The sequence below is a fragment of the Simochromis diagramma genome, unplaced genomic scaffold (assembly GCF_900408965.1).
Source record: "Simochromis diagramma unplaced genomic scaffold, fSimDia1.1 OVJJ01000663.1, whole genome shotgun sequence".
Classification (NCBI taxonomy): domain Eukaryota; kingdom Metazoa; phylum Chordata; class Actinopteri; order Cichliformes; family Cichlidae; genus Simochromis; species Simochromis diagramma.
The window spans coordinates 2039559-2060844 of record NW_024387049.1 but is presented as its reverse complement, the minus strand read 5'-3'; the positions used below and the strand labels follow the sequence as shown (position 1 = coordinate 2060844).

At 42.4% G+C, this 21286-nt stretch overlaps 2 protein-coding genes across 2 annotated transcripts; one reads left to right on the top strand and one right to left on the bottom strand.

Annotated features, from left to right (window-relative positions):
* Window positions 1-1143: 1143 nt before the first annotated feature.
* LOC120741858 (cysteine/serine-rich nuclear protein 1-like) lies at window positions 1144-8895 on the bottom strand. Its single transcript, XM_040044945.1, has 5 exons — window positions 8598-8895; window positions 6083-6303; window positions 3341-3603; window positions 2956-3258; window positions 1144-2678 (listed from the first exon to the last, which is right to left on the bottom strand). Exons 2-5 carry the CDS (start codon window positions 6300-6302, stop codon window positions 1707-1709), a joined length of 1758 nt encoding a protein of 585 aa, XP_039900879.1. The 5' UTR covers window position 6303; window positions 8598-8895; the 3' UTR covers window positions 1144-1706.
* Window positions 8896-16119: 7224 nt separating this feature from the next.
* LOC120741845 lies at window positions 16120-20899 on the top strand. The gene is made up of 5 exons (XM_040044927.1): window positions 16120-18301; window positions 18863-19007; window positions 19148-19202; window positions 19283-19588; window positions 20282-20899. The coding sequence occupies exons 2-5, from the start codon at window positions 18883-18885 to the stop codon at window positions 20417-20419; spliced, it is 624 nt and encodes a 207-aa protein (XP_039900861.1). The 5' UTR covers window positions 16120-18301; window positions 18863-18882; the 3' UTR covers window positions 20420-20899.
* Window positions 20900-21286: the final 387 nt, after the last annotated feature.

Here is a 21286-nt window from a genome sequence, read left to right as displayed (position 1 = left end):
ACTTAATGGCAGCAACACATATCAGACAAAGTTAGGACAGGGGCATGTTTACCACTGTGTAGCATCCCCTCTATTTATAACAGCAGCCAGTAAACATTTGGGAACTGAGGAGACCAGCTGTTGGACTTTCAGAAGAGGAATGTTGTCCTATTCTCGTCTGATAGAGGATTCTAGCTGTTCAACATTCCTGGGTCTTATTTTTCCTACTTTTTTGTTCCATGATGCTTTAACTAGTGAAAGGTCTGGCCTGCAGTAAGGCTGGACTCTTCTACTCCAAAGCCATGCTGTTGTAGTAGCTGCTGATTGCAGTTAAGCATCATCTTTCTGAAATATGCAAGACTTTCCATGAAAAAGATGTCATGTCGATATGTTTCTGTAAAACCTCTATATACGTTATGTCATTGATGGAGCCTTTCCAGATGTGCAAACTGCCATTTCCACAGATACTGCTGCTCCCCAATAACATGAGAGATGAAGGTTTTTTTTAGGTGCTGATGGAAAAAGAAAAAAAGAATTTAAATTGTGATCCCCTTGACCACAGAACAGCTTCCCACTTTGCTTCAATCCACTTTAAATGAGCTTTGACTCACAGAAGACAGGAACATGTTCACATATGGCTTCTTCTTTGCACAACATTAATCTGCATTTGTGGTAAACTGTGTTCACAGTCTTCACAATTTTACACTGAGGATCATTATGCTGAAATTATTCCAGAATTTGTAGACGCAGTTTTAAATTGATTAGTGAATCTATGCTCATATTTACTTCTGAGAAGTTCTGCTTCTCTAAGATGTTCTTTTTATAGTGTATAGTTTCAAAATGTTGGTCCAGCTATTTCTTCTTAGTGCCACTTTTTTTTACATTTCTAACCTTTCATTGCTCCCGTCCTAACTTTTTTGAGACGTGCATTTTCATTAACTAATAAAATGTCTCACTTTGTTTCTCGCATTTGATATGCTTTCTGTGTTCTATTATGAATACAGCGTGGCATTGTGAAATTGGAAGATTGGTGCTTTCTATTTTTCTTTAGATTTTACTCGGCATAACATTTTTGGATTTTGGTTTGTAGTGTAAATAGTGGGAGCACCTGGAACAACCACAAAAATAGAGACTTTCATACAAAATTGCACCTCAAACAAAAAATTGCAATCAAATAAATAAAAATATTTTATTATTCCATCACAGACACACTCTGACCATACTGCTAAACACATAACAGATAATCCACAGTGACCCTGGCAGTTATTAAGAAAAAATATTCACATACTAGAGGCTGGAGTCATGAGTCACAGTGGATTAGCTCTATCCTGTCTTGGCCACCTTCCAGCAGTATACACGTGTTTCTATTCACATGGCACCTCTCTCTTCTTGCATACCCTCTAGGGTATGAGCACGATGACAAAAAAAATTAAATAACACATCAGATTTTTATTATATAGTTTTAGGAAATTAAAAAAGACATAGATTCTAGGCAAATACTTCTTCAAATACTCAAGGCAAATATTTTTTCAGCAATAGAAAAATATCCAGCTACGAAAAATATGTCATCATCCATTAGTCTTTGTACGTCAAAATATTATTACAAATACATAAAAGCAGTGCTCAGGACATTACATTCTCTCACACATTTTCTTTTAACGTATCACAAGAATTCCTTAAATCTGCTTAAAAGAAAAAAAAAGTTGGGTATCAGTGACTGAATAAATCTACTCTGTGTTCTGTTCAGTTAACCCGATCAGAGACTCCAGGAGCTGGGTGCTCGACTCGTACTGTGGCAAACTGACAGAGCTAAACAGCTGGAGGTGGCGAAAACTGTCTGGGTGTCTGTGCCCTTTGAAAGAGCTGTGCAGTGGTCCGCAGGGATAATCGCTGTCAAAGAACTCCAGGTCGGAGTCAGAGGACAGACTCAAGTCCATGTATCTGCTAAAGGAATAGTCCACAGTGGGAGAGGGCGTGTTTGGAAAGTCATCGAGAGAGTCGTCGTTGAAGACGTCTCTGGGTTGATTCGCATTTTCATCAAGATAATCTGTCACTGAGTTCCTGCTTATATTGTCTGCGAATGTGTCGACTGTGTGTGGTCCCGTACTGTCAGTAGTACTGCTGTGAGTGGCAGAGCCGCTGCTGCTGCTGCTGCTGTGCTGTGTCACTGGGTCTCTTTGAAGCCTCAGGTGGCTGTATGAGGAGTAGTTATTACTGTCCGAGTCACAGAGGCTAAGAGCACGGCTCAACCCTCCATCAACATCAGGGAGACTGTGACCCCCGCTGCAGCCTCCTCCTGCATCACAGTCAGAGGAGGAGCAAGAAGATTCAGTCATATCGCTGCTGCAGCTGTTCTCCTCCACTACCAAGCGTTCTGGGATGAAATGGAATGAAGGGGTGGCAGGCATGGTGACAGGAAGGCCAGCCTCCTCTGAGGTAAAGCCAAAGGGACAGCTCTTGTCCTGTGCATTCTGCTCTGTACAGACCTCCTCCTCCTCTTCATGCTGTTGAATCACCTCTGTAAGTCCAGCCCGGTCCTCAGGGTTCTGTTTTTCATCTTGCAAACGGCGCTCTAATTCCAGTCTCATGACGGTGTGGATGTAATGAGTCTGCACACGGCGGGAATCAAACTCGAAGCGTCCCTGAATGTTACCACAGCTGTCCTTACTGCAGCCACACGGGAAATTGGAGTGGTCCACCTGTATGTGACAAAAGCAAGGAAAGAAAATGGTGATTTAGTCATAAACAGAACCTACTGACTCAGCTTAGTGATTCACGGATTCTCTGCATCAGTGAGTCACTAAGAAACAAACGTAGGTGAAATAATAACCAACCTTCAGCATCTGACTATATACAAGCATACGTACTCAGGGTAGACTACAATTTACATTCAAATCAGTCTGAATTACACATGTTGAAACTACCCTTTATGGAGGGAAGGTTTGGAGAAGAAATTCTGTGTATGTGGAGATGTACCTGACACTTAATGCCCGCCAGACTGCACGCGCAGGTCTCCGGCTCACAGAAGCCTCGGCAGTCACATCCACAGGTCTCTCTAGAGAGTCGCAAGGCATGAAGCTGCCTCTTCTCCTCCCTGTCGATGAACTTGACCCCTGCTGCTTGAAGGATGGCTTGGCGTTGTTTAGAGGAGAATGGCTGAAGGAAACCTCTGTCCTCCTGCTCGCTATCACTGACGTCGCTGTCAGTGTCTTCATCTGGGATTTGATCTGTAGTAAGCCTGTCTGCTTCCTGCTGGTCAATGGCCCCACTGGTAATCAGCTGGAGTGAGCACAACAGAAATAAGTCAGACAGGCGTCATGCAGACAGGCGCTGCAAACGTTTAGAAATGAAATGCACCTACTTTGTGTTTTAAAGCTTCTAACCGCTCTTTCCTCCGTCTCTCTCTGAGCCTCTGTCTGCGCCTGTCCCGTTGTTCCAGTGCATGCTCGGATATCGTGTACTGTTGAAGGCTGCTGTGCTTACGCACCATGCCAAGGGTGGCACCTCCACGGCTGGGCACGCTGGTAAAGCCCTGGCACCGCGGGAAGCTGAACACTGTCACCTGGTCAAAGCGTACGGTGCACGGTCTGCTTGCAAGCTTAGGCCTCTTCAGGATGGAGTGAGCTGGTTGTGTTTAGAAAACAAACAGCAGAATCATCACGTAAACTGAGGAACTACGGTACCTGGTTGTGGTGTAAAGTAAGCATCTGGTAAATGACACCATTTACTGTAAAACATAAGCATGTTGGTCAGCAAAATCATATATCAGTCCATCCTGGCAAAAATAATTATGATGCAATAATATTTCCTACATACAGAAGTTTTGGGACTCCCCAAACAGGAAAATGTTCATTGTTAAAATAAACTGGTTATTTTTTTAAAACCAGTTTTTGCAAATTGGAGTTTCATTAACCCATGAATAGTGCACACGTATGTGTTATATGGCTAAAAATACCTCCTATAGTTCTGTCAAATAAGATATTTTTTGTAATTTTCTCCTCCCCAAAAGCAGGAGAGGCCAGGAAATAGAAATTGATTTTAGGTTTACTTCAGCATAAATAACTAAGACATGGATTTCAAAATGAAGTATTCCCAAAGAATAAGAAGAACATTAAGGCTGAACAGTGACAGAAAAAAAGGACTTTGTTAAATAAAGGGTCCTTAATGACTGTGTACTTCTGAATATAGACTCATTCCCCTGAAATTAACCCTCATAATGATAATAAAAGACATGCATCTGTAAAGTTACTTCAAGCGCACCTATTATTCCTTTCCTTATTATTAAAAATGACAAACGTTACAAATAATTGTCCGTCAATTGTTTGAACCTTATGTCTGTGAGGGGCATCCAATCAGAATAAAAAGAATGGGAGATAAAATGGCTTATTTCAGACAGTGGATTAAATCAGTGTCGGATGGTTTTGATTATGTGAATCATGCAAAGCTACTCTAAAAGAATCTTTGTATAAAGTGCTGTCTGATGTGTGTATAAAAGGGGCGCTTTAAAGAAATTAAGAAAAACTTTAACATTTGACTTTTCAACTTGGTCACCAAGGTGTACACACAGATCCTCAGGCTCTGTTGTTTATGTTTCCAAATGATTACCATCAGAAAAAAGAAATCTATTTGGTCACTTTAATTCTTAATTTGCTCTTTCAAGAGCAATGCCACGTTCTCACAGACAGTCCGCCTTGCTCAAAGTTAAGTGCTGCTTTGAAGTACTGTTCAAGTCCCTTTTCTCCTAATTTCACATGAAGCACAATTCCAGGAAAAGATTCCTTGATGCCTGATAAATACGGGCTGAGTTGTGACACAGGCTTTGCAGGTCTCAGCGTGGCCACTAGGGGACACACTACAGGTGCTTCACTACAGAGGCCAGGGTCAACAGTTGAACACATGTACAAAGGAAATACCAAGACGGGTCGATTGCAACAACAGGCTGATCAACAGAACAGAGCGGGGGAGAGACGTGAACTGCTTTGCTGCCTGCTGCTACTTGGGTGTTTATCACAGTATAATTAGGCACTGGCAGTTTAGTTTTCAATCCATTCATCGAGTTACTGCTTGATGTAACAGTTTGGCTTCAACAAATTGCCTGACCTTCACACATAACTGAGGCTGCACTCCAGTTGCAAAAGTCAGTAAACAAGGGAGACCAGCTGATTAAGCTTGCCTCAGCTGCTGTTTGTCCAGGCAACTTCCACACCGAATCCATCAAGTCTAGCAGACACCGTGTTTGTCCTGTCCAAGAGATTACTGTAAATATTCTGAAAACATTTCCCCCAAACCTTTGTTTATTTGAACATGACCCAAAGCATGTCTCTGTGTCTGTCTTTTCCCTCCTCCAGCTCGCTCTTCCTATTTTCACCTCCCGATTTCCTCTGTGGCGAACCATCGGCCACCCACAGACCTCTCTGTGTCTCTCCTCTGGCTGCCGGTGCCTCATTACGAATCTCTGTCCTTTGGGACATTCAACTTCTCCTCTTGCCTCGCTCTCTAATGTGTGTGTGCTGTTGTTGTCTCTCAGTCCATCTGTGTGCCAGTTCCCTTCTCCTTTATGTGTGTGAAATGTGTGTTCTGTTAGTGCAGCTTGTTTCGCTTCTGAGGCTCAAGTATTTGTTTAGCGGCACCTGGATGTGGCTTGATATCCTCCTGTATCTACAGATCTATAATTGCGTCAGCCTGATTGCCCGCTTATTAACATCTCTGGCAATCCTGTTCTTTGATGCATCAAATTTTGTGACTATAAGCACTTCCAGTGATGATAGATGGGGTGTGCAGCCTCGTGACATTTGAATAAAGGCCATTCGATATGGCTTGTTTAAAGTGACCCTACTATTCAAATTGATTCCACAACTTCCTAGCACTCAGGCAAATGATCTTCTACACAACCAGCCAGGCAGTCCAGAGGCGAGCCATCCTGCCTCTGTGTTATCTAGAACAGCCCTAAGGTTAGCGTTTTCATATCAGTCAGTCATAACTGTGCTGCTGCGGGGCGATAAGAGACACTCCTATAAAAAGCTGATGGGAAAGTGGACAGATAAGGAAGACGTTTGCATTATTTGAAAGACAAGGAAAAAAGACAGCTGGTTTGAAGACTTACTGGGCAAACTGGTGGGTGAAGCAGGGCTGCGAGGTGTGAAATCCTGATTTTCAGAAGAGCCGCGCTCTCCATCAGAGTCTGACTCTGAGGAGGCAGGAGAGGAGAGGGAGGATGGAGGAGACGAGCAGGAGGAGGAGGATGAGTAGGCATTGTCATCAACCTCTGCAAACTTTCTCTTAAGGATGCCTCTCATTGTTGCACTGCGGTGGGTGATATGCATTCTGCAGAAACAAAAAGGAAGCAGGGGCATTAGTTTGAATCACACAAGAAGAAAAAGAAATGGATTTTAGTCATTTACTATTAGATCTTATGCAAATCAGCACTTTAATACTGGAACAACTATTCAAGACAGCTGAGCGATACTGAGACAGCGCTGCGTTCCCACATGTATTGGAAACTGAGAACGTAAACAGCACTTTTCAAAAGCTAAGGGAAAGAACGATCTTCCTGCCGAAAGCTGCCTGTCAGCTGGTCGAGCCAGTTTCAGGCCACAAGTTTGTTTAGGCGAATTCAGTCTTGATAGTGATTATCCTACAAAGTCATGTTTTGTAAGTGGAACAACGTCAAGAGAAATCTTTTGTTGACTAACAACAAGATGAGTTATATATTTAAAAAAAAATAATAAAAAAAATCAACATTTCTTTTTCTTGTTCTTTTCCCCGCTGAGTAATTAACATTCCAGTGATTCCTCGAGTTTTTTGTGAAGAATTCGTGGAAACAGGCCGTCCAGTGGTTGTGCGCTAAGAGCTCGGGTGGGGTGGGTGGGGGTGGGAGATGTAATGGTTCAAGTGAATGCTATTTTTGGATGTGAACATGGAAATACAAACTCTGAGGGTTGCACACTTTGGCAAGAGTTTCCTAAACTACTGAGAAAAGTGAGTAGCAACAGAAAATAAAAGCTGTTAGGCACAAGCCCCATTTACTGCTTGCTTGTTTGAGGGCTACAGCAGATGACGGATTTTGTTCTGCTAAGTATTTTTAAATACCGACTGGTTTGAGCCGTATAAGCTCTGAAAACACAAAGCACAATTTTCTCAAAGAAGAACTTGGTTTACATATGTTTATGTGGTTTTGCTTGAGAAACATTAAAAAAAAAAAACTCCAAAAATCCATGTGAGAATAATATTGTAGAAGTCAGTCAGTGAATATGCACATTTCCTATTTTGCCCTGTTATACGAAGACATTTCAATGAAAAAAACAATTAAAATGTAAAGCCTGGCATATAGCTCTTATTCTTCTTTGCCAACAGTTAGAAACATCTGCGCTGAGCATGCTATTGTGATCCAATAGGTAACAGGACTGGGATTTAGACTGAACTTAACACAAGCAACCGAAAACATACCACACACACCCACAGTTACAACAGAAGCATTTCTTTTTCTTGTCAGAGAAAAGGAATGTAAACCGCTGCACTGACAGTCTGTCACTGCCCTACACTAATACACAGTCAGCCAGGGTCCACACGGGGCTTCAGATAGTCTGCAGTAAGCAAATACCTTAAACCAGTGAGGCTGTGTGTGTGTGTGTGTGTGTGTGTGTGTGTGTGTGCACTCAGACTGAGCAACTTCCTGGATCCATCAGCAAATACGAGATGAAACAAGAGACTTAGCTCAGCTCCTACACTGTTTACACAAAAGGAACCATTGCTACAAAGACAGCTGGAAAGGAATTTATCTCAGGTGAAAAGCATCTGCACAGTCATGCTCAAGGTTTCCAGAATCAGAGTGAGAGTTGTGTCTAATTAATACTGCAGAGCAGTGCTATTATAGCACCCTCTTGTTCCAGTTCTATCACATTTATTACATTTAATATCTGACAGAGCAGAAAAGCCTCGCAGTTCGCCTAGGTGTCCGCTGAGACCACATCAATAATTTAAAGGTTCAAAGCAGCAGCAGCAGCAGCAACGGAGAGTGCGCGTGCGCGTTCACGTGTAACAGTAAGAGGGAGGTACTACACTGTGTTAACGCACATAAGTGATTAAGAAGAGGTTGCAGGACTTTTAATGGGACAAAAACTTCCACAACAATACAAGGATAGAATAAAGCGTTCAGACAATCATTAAATGCCTTAAGGAATGTTACACGGGGTTTTCACTGGAAGAGAGTAGGAGTCGTTTCCTGTTTGGCATAATAACAGTCATTAGGCAGCTGACCTCTTCACCTCGCGGAGGGAGACACACACACAGCGATCATATCAGCCACAATGACAACACTGTTCCCCACTGCTCGCTACAGGGCAAACACTTGCGGGCACGGTCAGCGTAAGCGCAGCAGGACACACAAATACACACAAACACATACAAGTTTTCTTCAACATTACTCTTATCCGTTAAGTGTTAAGGTGTGAAATATGAAGCAGAAAATCAGCATAACTGTAACTTACCACATTTCACAGAAATATGCCACACAGTTTTTATAAGCATACAGTGAAGTGAAAAAAGCATGAAACAATTTAAGGTCACTCTATAGGCTAAAGTATTTACTGACAGAGAGTTGTTTTTTTTTAGTTACTCACCACAAAGTAACAAAGAAGGAGCAAATTGACACAAAGTTACGTGTCCTGTCCGCCGTCCAGCCAGCTGAGCATTGTGTGTCCGCCTGTGTTTAAGTGAAGCGACACAGTAGTACCAGTGTGATCATGAGAGGACTGGCTGGGAGCTCCCAAAGACACGAAACACGGCAACAAGATACTTCACCCCCTCCTCGAGACCTCAACTATGTTTCTTGGGAAATCACGTACACGGCAGTTTCGCCTCATAAGACAGCAACAGCATTTTCGTTTTCATTAACGCTGAGCTTTTTGTATCACTTACCATAGTACGTTGACATTTCAGCACAGGCTAAACCTCGCGCAGAAGAAAGTAATAATATATAAGACGCTAGCATAACAATGTTATTAGCCTCGACGTAAACGTTTCAAGAGCTTAATATTTACTCGCTAGTAGTATAACAGCTTCCATCATCACTCTCTTATACTGTATCACTATTTTGTCCCATAGATTCATTAGCCAAAGCTCAATCGTTTAGCTTAATAATCCGGAAGTGTCGGGCAGGTAGTCCTCTTGCTTACCATCAGTCCTCTGTGGCTGCCCTGTCTGTCTTGACGCAGACGGTGACACACGTAGAGGCGGGAGACGCCTCTCACTCAGTGCTGCCCACAGATTCCTGTCTGTTGTGTTCACACTGTACTGTTCCCACTGGTGATGTGCTGGTAAATAACCTTTAAACCTCCAGCTGGTGATTATTATCAGAAGGCACTCAGCCACTGTTACAACCGAGTTAGGACACGTAGTGCCTTGGCAACGTTTATGTTTATTCCTATGTATGGTGTTTTTTTTTGTTTTTTTTTAGCAAATATCAGATCAACGCATTTGCAAATAAATAAATAGAAAACACAAACATAAAAGAACTACAGAACTTACTTAAAGTAAAAGTAAAGTAAACATAATAGTATTTCAATAGTATTCAGACTTCCTTGGGGATTTAATCCTTTTATTTAAACAAGGCTTTCGCATCTTTGTAAGCCACCTTTAGACCTGTAGTAAAATTGTGATAAGACCATCATTAAACGTGAGATACAGCCCTTGGCGTTTGTGTTGTTTTCCTTTAATATATTTCCTGTTACATTGGTAGGAGTGATGGTTCCAGTCAGGCACTTTAGGAAACAGTTTGCAGTGCAGAAGAGCCGAAGATGGCCAGGATTATGGATTTGGATGTAAAGCCTCTGCCCGTTTAACGCAAAGAAAAATCCTCTTTCTTGCTTTCACGCCACACTCCTCACAAGCAGATGTTGTCATAAATTAAAGCCTATAACATGTATATGCACACACTCGTTATGGGCTATCCAAACAGAGCTTTTCTTACACCGTGAACCTTGTGGCTGAGTGAAGGTAAAGCGGCTGGATTTAAGATTCCAGTGCCTCTGCTTTTAAAGATAATCATAGGCTGTGCTCTGCGTCCCCGACTGGGAGGAAAATGAAGCTCAGGGGAGACAGACAAAACAGATGGACAGACAGATGAACGGAAAGATGGACATGCCCAAAATACTCCTGGGCTCAAGCTTTGACCCCCTTGTGTTGATACAGATCTGTGCAGCAGTTTGAAAGGGTTAAATAATAGCTGCACTAATGCCTAAATATCTGCTGGTCCAAATCCTCTGGTCAGAGGAAGGGCCGCTCATCCTGACTTCAGCACTCTGTGGAAGTGTGTTACGAGAGAGTGACCCACTTTGGCTGGGATCACTGTAGTGCAGCATGTGTGTGTGTGACCTGCGTGGAGAGTAAACACAGAGAGACAGTGCAGCAGGACAGATTATAGTGCAGAGAAATGGCACGTAAAAGAAATTATGTCTGTTCTTGGCTGCTAAAATTAGAATCTGGATATTTGACTCAAGGTAGATTTTGCAGCTTGAAGGATCCGCTCAGAGAGATTGCTACAACTTACTCATAACACATCATCAAAGTGCTATGTGAGGCTTCATGTGGCTATTTATAGCACAATCATTGCCTGGACAAAAATACATTTGAGCAAATACAGTTGGAGTTTCCTGTTCCTTTTTGCAGGCTGTTACCACGCATGGTGTGACTGTGTCGCATGCTGTGTGCCTCAGATGTGTCAGCCGGATGATCCTTTTCACACCCGTGCAGCAGAGAAAGTCAGAGTTTTTGTTCCTGCGTTTGTTAATATTCAGCCATTCTTTCACAACTGCCTGTATTTACTCACTGTATCCATGCAGCCATCGCAGTGCAAACTGACCCAGACTCCTGACCTCATTCCTTTACACTTTTCAGATTTAAAGCCACTCGTATGTGGCTGCTCAGTATCAGTTCAGTTTTTTTGAGCTGCTTTCCTCACCATTGTCATGCACCCATATTCTGCGAATATTGCCTGTCAGAAGAGAGTCAGAGCACAAACATTGCTGCTCTTTCACTTCACACTCCAGGTTACATAACCTAAGTTAACCTACATTCTGGCAGCCTCTCAGGTTGCTGCCACAGGCTTCAGTCAAGCTGTGCCAGCGATGGCGCACATACAGCAGTAATAATACTGGTGAATTCTGACAAAAGCTTCAGGCGTGTAGAAGTCTGCCCCAGTTTCTCCTTCCTTGTTGCTTGTGGTTATTATCTCAAGGATTTACCTGTGTTTTAGGAGACCGCACTCAGCTTTCCAGGGTATAAGAGGAAGTATCAGATAGTCACAGGGCGAGTGTTGTTGCTTCCAGTCAGGTAGTAAAGCAAGATGGATTGAAGCCACATGCTGCCAGGAGATTGTTTATTCTTTTCTTAGAGTTACTTCATAGATAGATAGATAGATAGATAGATAGATAGATAGATAGATAGATAGATAGATAGATAGATAGATAGATAGATTCTCCAACTTTCTTTCTCTCTCTTTCAAATGTAAACATGACTCCTTTTTTACACAGCCTCTGATGTCATTTCCTTTCGTCACCATGGTCACAAGGGCAAATATAGCTCATGCGTTTTTATTTTAGAGGACAGTCAGTGAATCACTATGCTTGCCTTAATCATCAGCAGCATCAACACTGTCAGAATCACGAGTCTTTTTTTTTTTTTTTACGTCAGTGGTGTTCTTAGCTTACTACGTGATCTTTTTTTCCTTCTTTACTTCAGGTTTACTCATCTCATATACTTGGTATTTGTGTCTGACGCAATCACATCAGAATTTTAGTCTCTAGAAGTTCAAAAGGATTTTCTACTACAGCCCCTAAAACTTGGTTTTAATTATTAGAAGGCTTATTCTGCTCATTTCTAGCTCTAACTTTTTAAATTCTTAGATTTTATCAGAGTATCTCTGCATGATTTACAGGTCAAAAATAACTGATCTTACACTGGTCCCAGCTATTTTTTCCATGAACTGCTGCTAACTCACTGATTATCTAGCTATTTATCTTTATGAAATTGATTTTTTAGTAAAACTGTAAGCCCCAAATAAACTAGTAAATTATTTCATATTTGGGTACCCAGTGGTATTTCAAAATAGCAATAAACAAAGTTGTAAAAGAGCACAGAGTGGAATCTCACAGTTCATGGAAAAAGAAGAAGAAATGAAAGTCTCACCTTCTCCACTGAAGATACAGATAAAGACTACCGGTAAAATTTTGCAACTGTGACACCTTAAGTGATGGGTCAACTGCCATCCTTTTGTCTGTGCAGTACTATCAGTTCAGGGGGTGACACCAGAGAGCTTCCTGTGTCTCTGTGGCCACAGAGGGTGATATGTTATCTCTGAGGTAGCGTTAGCGTGTGCTCTACATGCTTAAGCTCTACAGTTGATATGGAAAAAGTGTCATGGTTGTGTGTAATGATAAAATGTTTATGTAAAAATAAAATGATGTTTGCAATAAAGTGCATTTACTTACTATCACTGCAGCATTAGCTGCGGCAATAGCGGACGTAAACACACTATTTTATGTGATAACACGAGTATATTTCCACACTTATTTCCCAAACACCATCCACTACAGTACTGTTTTTTAATGCGAGTCGAGCTGCAGCTCAGAGTGCAAAGTAGGTTGCACAACAATTTTCTAGAGAAGTGATCTTATCTGTAGCTTCATGTGAGCGACTCAAGCTGTAACAGCAAAGCAGCTGTATGATTGGGTTTGACATCTCCCCCCCCTCCCCTTCAACAATGAGCCTTTTGTCAACAAGAGAGCTGTGGTGACCTTTCTCACAAAACTTAAAAACTTGCCTGAGTGATGCATCGTGCACCCACAAGGCATTTTCCACCAGGGTACATAGTAAAACGCATCACTGAGTAGAGATATATTTCCTTATGTCTGTGCTGCAGCAGCTTCATTATGCATTCACAATTAGAGACTACCAAAGTTGTGTGAGTGCACAAAGCGTGTCTGTGTGTGTGCATGTGTGTGCTCCCTTTCTTATGTCGCCCCAGCTGATTGTGCCTGGCTGTCAGCCCTGCAGTGGGAGCTCCCGTGCTCGCTGAGTCCCAGCACAGTGTGCTCTGCTGTTGGTGTTGCCTGTCACATGTGGCTCCATGTGAGGCTTTTGCAGGAGCATGCAGGAGGAAGGAGACCTGCTCTGTTCACAGCTGTTCAGGCCAGTACTGACTGTTCTGTGGAACTGTGTGGGTGAGACTGTCTGACTCCCCCCTCCCTCCTCTACACGCTCACTGATTGCCTCTCTCTTCTTCCATTACAGCTGGCAAAACACATGCTAAAGGCTAACACTGTTAGAACCACAAATCTTTAATTCTCTTCGTGATTTCTGACCACAGTGTTCCTGCTATGCATTGTAGTGTTTGTGCACAGCAGACTATAGTATTAAATGTGCAATAAATATATGTTTGTGTGCGTGTGTGTGTGTGTGTGTGTGTGCTTGTGTGACCACACACATTTTTTGCTCTTGCAAAACTGGTGTGATTTATACATGAGCACATGGTCAACTGTAAAATATGACAACAATTTTCCGTAAACAAGGAAGTAACTATGATGCCCTTTAAACTCATCTACTGCATTGTAAATGGGAGGAAGGATGCCACTCTGGCTCCATCTACTGGTGTCTCTTTTCTTTGTCCACAGATGACGTTAAAGGAACCACTTTCCTCACTCAGGTCGGCTCAGACCTTACAACTTTCATATTGGAAACGTCTTTTTTGTGTACATTTGAATCAGAATGACACCTGACAGCAAGCCTTCGGGTCTATTTTGTAAAGTTGTGGGGAGTCGGAGGGTTAACTCCGATAAAGTTAACGAAATCTTTGTTTCTTTTCCTGAACGTACACAACAAATTTATTTCTTTTTACTCATATAGTTTGTACATGTATGGTCATTTTAGAGCTCTACATGCAGATCTGCTCTGACACTAAATACAATTCTGTTCAAAAGCATTGAAGTACCCCTCATTTCATGCCTCAAGGCCTCAAGATTCTCATAAAGCGCCTTGAGGCAACTTTTGTTGTGATTTGGCGCGATATAAATAAAATTGAATTTAATTGAATTTCTTTATATTTTGTTAAGCCATTTAACACTGTTATGGGCCATTCGATCCCTATACAACCGTTGCAAGAGCTTGGTTCACATTGCCGGCAATAAGTCGGGCTCCGCCAGGGCTGCCCTTTGTCACCGGTTCTGTTCATAATTTTTATGGACAGGATTTCTAGGCGCAGCCAAGTGGCAGAGGGCTTTCACTTTGGTGGCCTCAGAATCTCATCTCTGCTTTTCACGGATGATGTGGTTCTGTTGGCTTCATCGGGTGATGGCCTCCAGCTCGCACTGGAACGGTTCGCAGCTGAGTGTGAAGCAGCGGGAATGAGGATCAGCACCTCCAAATCTGAGGCCATGGTTCTCAGCCAGAAAAGGGTGGAGTGCCCACTCCGGGTCGGGGATGAGTTCCTGCCCCAAGTGGAGGAGTTCAAGTATCTCGGGGTCTTGTTCGTGAGTGATGGGAGAAGGGAGCCGGAGATCGACAGACGGATTGGGGCTGCAGTGATGCGGACGCTGCACCAGTCAGTCGTGGTGAAGAGGGAGCTGAGTGTAAAAGCGAAGCTCTCAATTTACCGGTCGATCTACGCCCCTACCCTCACCTGTGGCCACGAGGTGTGGGTAGTGACGGAAAGAACGAGATCGCGGATACAAGCGGCAGAAATGAGCTTCCTCCGAAGGGTGGCTGACCTCTCCCTTAGAGATAGGGTGAGAAGTTCGGCCATCCGGGAGGGGCTCAGAGTAGAGCCGCTGCTCCTCCACATCGAAAGGAGCCAGCTGAGGTGGTTTGGGCATCTGACAAGGATGCCTCCTGGGCGCCTCCTGGGTGAGGTGTTCTGGGCATGTCCCACCGGGAGGAGGCCCCGGGGCAGACCCAGGACACGCTGGAGAGATTATATCTGTCGTCTGGCCTGGGAACGCCTTGGTGTTCCCCCGGATAAGCTGGAGGAGTTGGCTGGGGAGAGGGAGCCTCTCTGCTTAGGCTGCTGCCCCCGCGACCCGGCCTCGGATAAAGCGGATGAAGATGGATGGATGGCATTTAACACTGATCTATCAATCGGCCACACATACAAAAGGCACTTAACTCAAGGAACGAACCAGTATTGTATCTACACATAACGGATAACAAAGAACCAGTTTTAAATTGTATCTTAATGCACGTTGTTGCTAGCCGCCTGTCACAAAAACACACAATATTTTCTCATTTCATTCGCTGAATTTACAAAAAATGCCAAAGTTAACACAGTTTGACAGACATAAAACTGTCCTTTTGCACCAACAATGTGATTCCTAAATACTACATTACAATTTGGTACTTAACCATGGTAAATGGCCTGTATTTGTATAGCGCTTTTCTAGTCCCTAAGGACCCCAAACACGTTCAGTCATCCACACATTCACACACTGGTGATGGCAGCTACATTGTAGCCACAGCCACCCTGGTGCGCACTGACAGAGGCAAGGCTGCTGGACACTGGCGCCACCGGGCCTTCTGACCACCACCAGTAGGCAACGGGTGAAGTGTCTTGCCCAAGGACACAACGACCGAGACTGTCCAAGCCAGGGCTCGAACCGGCAACCTTCAGATTACAAGGCGAACTCCCAACGTTTGAGCCACGATCGCCCATAAATCATAAAGACCATAAATTGTTTGGCAGGTTGCTCTTTTCTTGTTTATTGATGTTGTTGTCTCAGAGCCTTTAATAATGAATACTTTAAAACTGTCTGAAACTACAACAAAATACATATGAAGGTAAATATGCTGCAAAATGTGAGATCTTGTAGAATAAAAAGTGAAATGCGTCCTATTTTATAAACTGTCAGTAAGTCTACAAAATGAGCTCACAGTTCCTGTTTTTGGCCAGATAGGGGCAGCAAAGATAAGTAGCAAACACCTCTCTTTTCAGTTTGGGGTTGCTGTTTGTTGGCCAGCAGTTACCAATTTACAAATTTATCTCATATGGAAAATATTTAGGTTTGTTTATTTATTTATTAATCATTTGTCCACCCACTGATAAATTTGAGTACTTTCTTTATAGCTTTGTTTTTGCTAGGAAACAACTCCTGCAGTAACGTGTTACTTCTAACTATCAAATGCTCCACTAGCTGTCAGCTAACTGTGCATTTTCTTTTATAAAGGCTAAAGAAAGCTTGATCACTATTACAAGCAAGAAGTGTGACTACAAGCAACAAAGTTATTGCTGTGAATTTGTCCTAAAAGATAAGTAAATATTTATTTAACTCATTTTAAACAAGATAAAAAGTGAAAAAACACAGCTCATGGAGAAGCTTGTGTTGCACCTCCCTTTGCTTTCACAACTGTCTTAATTCTTTATAACATGGTTTCATGTATAGCAGGTGCTGTAAACATTCCTCAGAGATTTTCTTTCAATATGGACATGACAGGATCAAACAGTTCCTGCAGATTTGTCAGGTGCACATCCCTGATGAGAATCTCGGTTACATCAAATCCCAAAGGTGGTCTGTTGGATTCAGATCTGGTCATCTGTAAGAAACCAGTGTGAGATTATTAAGGGTTTGTGACATGGTGCATTATCCTGCTGAAAGCAGCCATAGGACGATGGGCACATTGTGGTTATAAATAGATAAACACAAGGAGACTGTGACATTTAAACAATCCTCAGTTACTATGTGGCCAAAAGTGTGTTAAACAAATATCCCAACACCATCCCCACCATGCTGTACTGTTGATAAAAGGCAGGATGGATCCATGCTTTCATGTTGTTTATGCCAAATTCTGATGCTACCATCCGAATTTTGCAGTAGAAATCGAGACTCAGCAGACAAGGTAACCTTTTTTTTTCTTCTGTTGGCCAATTTTGTCGAGCCAGTGTAAAATGTAACCTCAGTTTTCTGTTTGTAGCTGACAGGAGTGTCACCCAGTGTGGTCTTCTGCTGCTGCAGCCCTTCCGCTTCATCGTAGTTTGATGTCCATTCAGAGTAGCACTTCTGCATCTCTTGGTTCTAACCAGTGGTTATTTGAGTTACCGATGCTTCCTGTCACTGCAAAGCAGTCCATGCTCCTCTGACCTCTAGCATCTACAATGCACTAATGGGATATTTTCTATTTTTCAGACCATTTCAAACCAAAAGCAGTTTTTAAAAAATACTCAGACCAGCCCCTCTGGCATGTTCAAAGTAATTTAAATCACTTTTCTTGCCCATTCTGATGGTCAGTTCGAACTTCAGCATCTCATATGGACCATGTCTACAGGCCTGAAAGCAATGAATAGATGCCATATGATTGGCTGATTAGACATTTGTAATAATGAGAAGCTGAACAGATGTACCTAATAAAGTGGCTGGTGGATATGTATGTCATCACATTCACTTGTAAACACAGAAAAGCAGTTGCAGGTGAATGCAGGCCTCGGCTCTCTCCTATTGTGACAGAGCCACTCTGTGAGTCCTTTGCAGGTTGTAGGCATCATAAAACTGTAAACCTCTGCGAACTATAAAATTCCTTTGGGATAATTAGGGTATAAAATTGTATGTGCCAACAATTTAGAAATATAATATCACCCTTTGAGTACTAGCAGACTGTAATCATCAACAGAAATGGGTTCATCATCAACTTACAAGCACCGTCAGCGTTTCTGGTACTGGTATCAGCAGAATCAGCTAAACATGTTATCTGTTTGAGCACACTGAGGAACAGTAGATGGGTGAATGTGGCCCTTGCTGCTGCTAACACAGTGTCTAGGGTAAGGCGTGAGAGGTGCAGATAAAATGCTGCCGCTCTGGGTTTTGGTTTGGAATCCAGTAACAGAGCGGCTATGCCAGGCATTTCAGCACGGACATCTGACTGGACCAGCTGTCACGCAGGTCGGCTCTCTGGCTTCTCACTGTTTTGAATGCCTCAAGCTGTCAGCATGGTCATTAGTGTTTAAAGTATCAAATAGAAAGCATTACAATTTACAGACACATGGATACTAAAAATGTGTTTTGGTGATATGTTTAGCGTAATAAAGACAAACAGAATTTTGGGAAATGCGACTTTTTACTCGGCGTACATTTCTCCTCATTTATAAATATCAGAGTTTTATTGCTCCATCAGACAAATTCATCAGGTGATTCTATCATGGCAGATATCACATCCGGAAGACTTGAATCACAAGGTGTTTAAGGACTTTGACCACCAGAAATTGCTGTGTCTTGTGAGAGATGCTCCTAAACCACGAGTAAGACGGAAAGACAGAAATGCAGTGGTGACAACTTCTTCTTCTTTTCAGGTTTGGAGCTGAATATTTATTAGATTTCTTTTAGGTAAAAAAAACATTATTTGCATCATTATTATTGCAACGTTATTGTAACTGCTTTGTAGCTGACGGAGCGGCATCTCATATGTGAGTCAGACAGAATATATATATGTGAATATGAATTCTCTGTCCAGAATTAAGATGTCATTCTTTCTTTCTTTCTTTCTTTCTTTCTTTCTTTCTTTCTTTCTTTCTTATTTGAAAGCATTAAATGTCCTTTCAGCTACAGCAGTCGTGTATGTATCACACTGTTATAAGACGGCATCTCGAGCCAGGACTCTGGGTTTGCTGCTTGAGTGCATAAATTCATAAACATTAACAGAGTCAGATGACTGTCAGTGTCAGTGTCTGTTGTATAATAACTCAAAAGAAGTTAAACCTCAGTTATGTACTTGAATTTAAGAATGTCAAATTTAGAGTTTATTGATGAGTCAAAGGAAAACATTTGTGGATTTGATCTATTCTGATTTAAATGACAGCCTGGTTTTAAAAGCTTGCAGTTTGGTGAAAAAATGCTGTTGCTTTAAATTGCAGCTGTTGTTTAAAAGAATACAATGGAGGTTTTTGGCCTGAGGAGGACCCAGTCCTTGAAGAGTCTTTCTGGGATTCAGGAAAAGTCGTGGGTCAATGCAGTTTCCCCCGGCTGGAAGAGAAAGTCTGTCTCTCAACTGGTGCAACAGTAAGTTCTACTGAGGCACAAACTTGTGACATTTACAGTTTATTTACATTATTCACAGGTGCTGGCAATGTTTACTGACTGTGTGTTGTCTTCATTCACTCATCTGTTAATATATATTGGTATTAAATTTGTCCTAATAGTTACCAAAGCTGCTCTGACCTAAGGAGTCCTGATAGAGCAGAGCAGAATCTTGAGGTAGGTGTCTACACTTGTGTTTGTTAAATGGAAATACTGCTAAAACTGAAAAACACATAAAAATCAACTACTCTCTTTAGCTGTCGGAAAGCTGGGTGGATGGCGGATGGAGAAGAGGGGACAGCAGAGAGAATGTGGTCCTCTGGGGCTCAGGAAGGCGCTCTAATCTTTCCAGGAGTCGCTCCATGGAGTTCCTTCCTCAGAAGGAGGCTACGGGCACCAAAGCTCTGTGCGCCCTGTTCGAGTCCAAAGCTACCCTGCAGCAGTGCTTCAGCAGCAGCCCTAGGCTGAACATGGCGTCTGAAACTGACAGTGTCACAGTGAGAGACTACCCTCTGCAGGACAGGAGAAGTCATAACACTTTTCTTAAGGACACAGCTACACAGGTGTGTCAGCTGCCTACTTGAGCAGTTACAAGTAGTGTTACAATACAGTGCTGGTCATCCAAATGACACAAGCACGTGATGTGAGCCTGGTTCTGCTAAAGGTTTCTTCCTGTCAAAAGGGAGTTTTTTCTTCCCACTGTCGCCAAGTGCAATGTTGGGGTTTTCTCTGTATTATTGTAGGGTCTTAAAGCACCTTGAGGTGACTGTTGTTGTGATTTGGTGCTATACAAATAAAAGTGAATTGAATTAAATTGAATTTTGCTGAAACATTAGTCCTATGCTTTGCACTTGGTAGCCTATTTGGCAGTTAGCAATTTATTTGATGAAATACAGTATAGGTAGCAATGAAACGCTAGTATTTTCATACTTTTTAAAGGAACCACTCACCTGATATGTTTGCACTTTACATCCAGAACCAGGCAGTTAGTCTGTTTGTGTAAAAAAAGAAAAAAAAAGAAAAAATCTGGACCAGTTAATAGTGAAGCTTACTAATCCTGCATATCTTTCCTGGCTATGTGTTACTGAAAGTGACATGAGTGTCATCCAACTCTTAACCCAGCTATCATGGATTTTAAGCTCCCTCTATTTTAAGTCTCGACAGCCCGACTCCACACCCACCAAAATGAGACACAAAACAATCATATATTGTCTGTTATAATTCTCTTGACAACATAATGTGCTGTTTATCCACAGAAAGCCACTCAAGTGGGTGGAAGAAGGGCTGTGAATGGGCTTCCAGAGTTTCATGACAGAGCACGCAGACACTTGCCTGGTGAGCAGTGGTACTTTGTTTCATATTTACTACAATCACTGACATCTAGGACGGGATAAGGGATGGGTGCCAGAGTTTCCTTGAAGCTTTGAGGTTCATTGTCATGTAAGGTAAGACGAGTGGACACTTCTCAAGCTGTTTAATATATATGTTCCTGACAGTTCTTTGAAATATGAATGTAGGCACATTCATCTTTGCATGTCAAACAGCAGTTCTCAAGCGCATCAAATGAATCTATATTAGGTTGCCACAGAGCAAACAGTTCAGGATCAAGGCCTAGTATTTAAAGTGTCACCATGTAAATCCTGACCGAGTTTACGAAGCAGTGGCAACCCATGTGGTGTTTGGTGGTGGGAGGAAAAAGAAGCTAAATAAAGACAAGGATGTAGTGTTGTAAATGCATAACTATGTGCCCGGCACACATGCTTAAGATAGAACTGAGAGTGTCACCACCAGTTCTGACCGTGATGCAGGCCTTGGCCCTCTGAGCCATGCCTGTCCGCGACACATTACTGATAATGCTTCAGCAATACTGACGTCCTTACCCTGTGATGAACCTGGTATAAGTAAGGAACAACCAGTAATGTCAGCTGTGTTTGTTCCAAAATAAAGCTGAAATATTTGGTAGCGTTTCATAATACAGCCCATGGCTTATGGTGTAATTTCCCAGCGTTTGCCATCTAATTCTGTTGAATTTAGGGTGAGATTTTGTCCTAGTGATACTTAAAGTGTAGGTAGTGTGGAAAAAGAGAGTAAGAATTAGCATTTTAAAAGACTGGACTGAGATCAGGGCAGTTTGGAGGCCAGATCAGTTCCTTTGGATCTGTGTCATGTTCCTTGAGCTGTTCATGAGTACGTTTGGCAGTGCAGGGGGTGTACATTGTTCTGTCCAATGGGACACTTGAAGGTGTATGTTGGCCGAAAAT